Source organism: Sycon ciliatum, chromosome 12, assembly GCF_964019385.1.
Source record: "Sycon ciliatum chromosome 12, ocSycCili1.1, whole genome shotgun sequence".
Lineage (NCBI taxonomy): Eukaryota > Metazoa > Porifera > Calcarea > Leucosolenida > Sycettidae > Sycon > Sycon ciliatum.
In genome coordinates, this window is record NC_088654.1 from 28,316,495 (window position 1) to 28,318,344 (window position 1,850).

The 1,850-nt window shown below is 48.1% G+C and overlaps 1 protein-coding gene across 1 annotated transcript; it reads right to left on the reverse strand.

Moving 5' to 3' along the window:
- Positions 1-255: 255 nt before the first annotated feature.
- Positions 256-960, reverse strand: LOC135828120 (uncharacterized). Its single transcript, XM_065340552.1, has one exon. The coding sequence runs from the start codon at positions 958-960 to the stop codon at positions 256-258; it is 705 nt and encodes a 234-aa protein (XP_065196624.1).
- Between the last annotated feature and the right edge of the window lie 890 nt (positions 961-1,850).

The window sequence follows — 1,850 nt, forward strand, 5'->3', positions numbered from 1 at the left end:
AGTGTGAGCTTGGGGAAGTGGAGAGCGATAGCTTGGGGAAGTGGAGAGCGATAGCTTGGGGAAGTGGAGAGCGATAGCTTGGGGAAGTGGAGAGCTAAAGCTTGGGGAAGTGGAGAGCGATAGCTTGGGGACGTGGAGAGCTAAAGCTTGGGGAAGTGGAGAGCGATAGCTTGGGGAAGTGGAGAGCGATAGCTTGGGGAAGTGGAGAACGATAGCTTGGGGAAGTGGAGAGCGATAGCTTGGGGAAGTGGAGAGCTAAAGCTTGGGGAAGTGGAGAGCGATAGCTTGGGGAAGTGGAGAGCGATAGCTTGGGGAAGTGGAGAACGATAGCTTGGGGAAGTGGAGAGCGATAGCTTGGGGAAGTGGAGAGCGATAGCTTGGAGAAGTGGAGAGCGATAGCTTGGGTAAGTGGAGAGCGATAGCTTGGGGAAGTGGAGAGCGATAGCTTGGGGAAGTGGAGAACGATAGCTTGGGGAAGTGGAGAGCGATAGCTTGGGGAAGTGGAGAGCGATAGTTAGGGGAAGTGGAGAGCGATAGCTTGGGGAAGTAGAGAGCGATAGCTTGGGGAAGTGTAGAGCGATAGCTTGGGGAGGTGGAGAGCGATAGCTTGGGGAAGTGGAGAGCGATAGCTTGGGGAAGTGGAGAGCGATAGCTTGGGGAAGTGGAGAGCGATAGCTTGGGGAAGTGGAGAGCAATAGCTTGGGAAAGTGGAGAGCGATAGCTTGGGGAAGTGGAGAGCGATAGCTTGGGGAAGTGGAGAGCGATAGCTTGGGGAAGTGGAGAGCGATAGCTTGGGGAAGTGGAGAGCGATAGCTTGGGGAAGTGGAGAGCGATAGCTTGGGGAAGTGGAGAGCGATAGCTTGGGGAAGTGGAGAGCGATAGCTTGGGGAAGTGGAGAGCGATAGCTTGGGGAAGTGGAGAGCGATAGCTTGGGGAAGTGGAGAGCGATATGTCCAACATAGGGACCAGCGGATTCTGCTCGAAAAGGTGGCAGATTCTGCTTTAAAAGCAGTGAAATTGGCAGAACCATACAAACCTTATGGCGGCAATTCCTCCAATTCTGCTCAATTTTTTATCCACATACCAAACATGCATGAAACTTACCAGAAAAAGTATCGAATTCTGCCAATTTTTCTGCCAGCAGAATCCGCCGGACCCTAGTCCAACATCATCTGTACACCAATACTGTAAGGAGTATAATTATTGACGTTTCGGACCAGTCACCCATCATGGTTCTGAAGATGGATGACTGGTCCGAAACGTCAATAATGTTTCGACATCATAAAATAATTTTCATCAAAAGAGTGAATAGCAATCCATACAAAAACATATAGGGTACCCCGTAAGAAGAACTTAGGCCTGTGGGAATGCCTTATTCAAACATATTATAGGGTACCCGTAAGAAGACCTTAGGCCTGTGGGAATGCTCTATTCAAACATATTATAGGGTACCCGTAAGAAGGCCTTAGGCCTGTGGGAATGCCCTATTCAAACATATTATAGGGTACCCGTAAGAAGGCCTTAGGCCTGTGGGAATGCCCTATTCAAACATATTATAGGGTACCCGTAAGAAGGCCTTAGGCCTGTGGGAATGCCTTATTCAAAATTTAATAGATAATAACTAAATAGAGCGGTTGTCAGTTGACAAACCCCCTTTTATTTACAATGCAGTTGCGTTATGGCCACCACTTTCTGAACGAGTATAATAAATTATTATTAGGGTGCTTATTTATTATTATTATTTGCGGAGAGTTGGATCCCTAATTTGGCTAACACCGATACCATGACTAAGAATGGTTTGTGTCACTTTCGAGTACTTCAGTAGAATCCCTAGTAAAGCCCTTAACAGG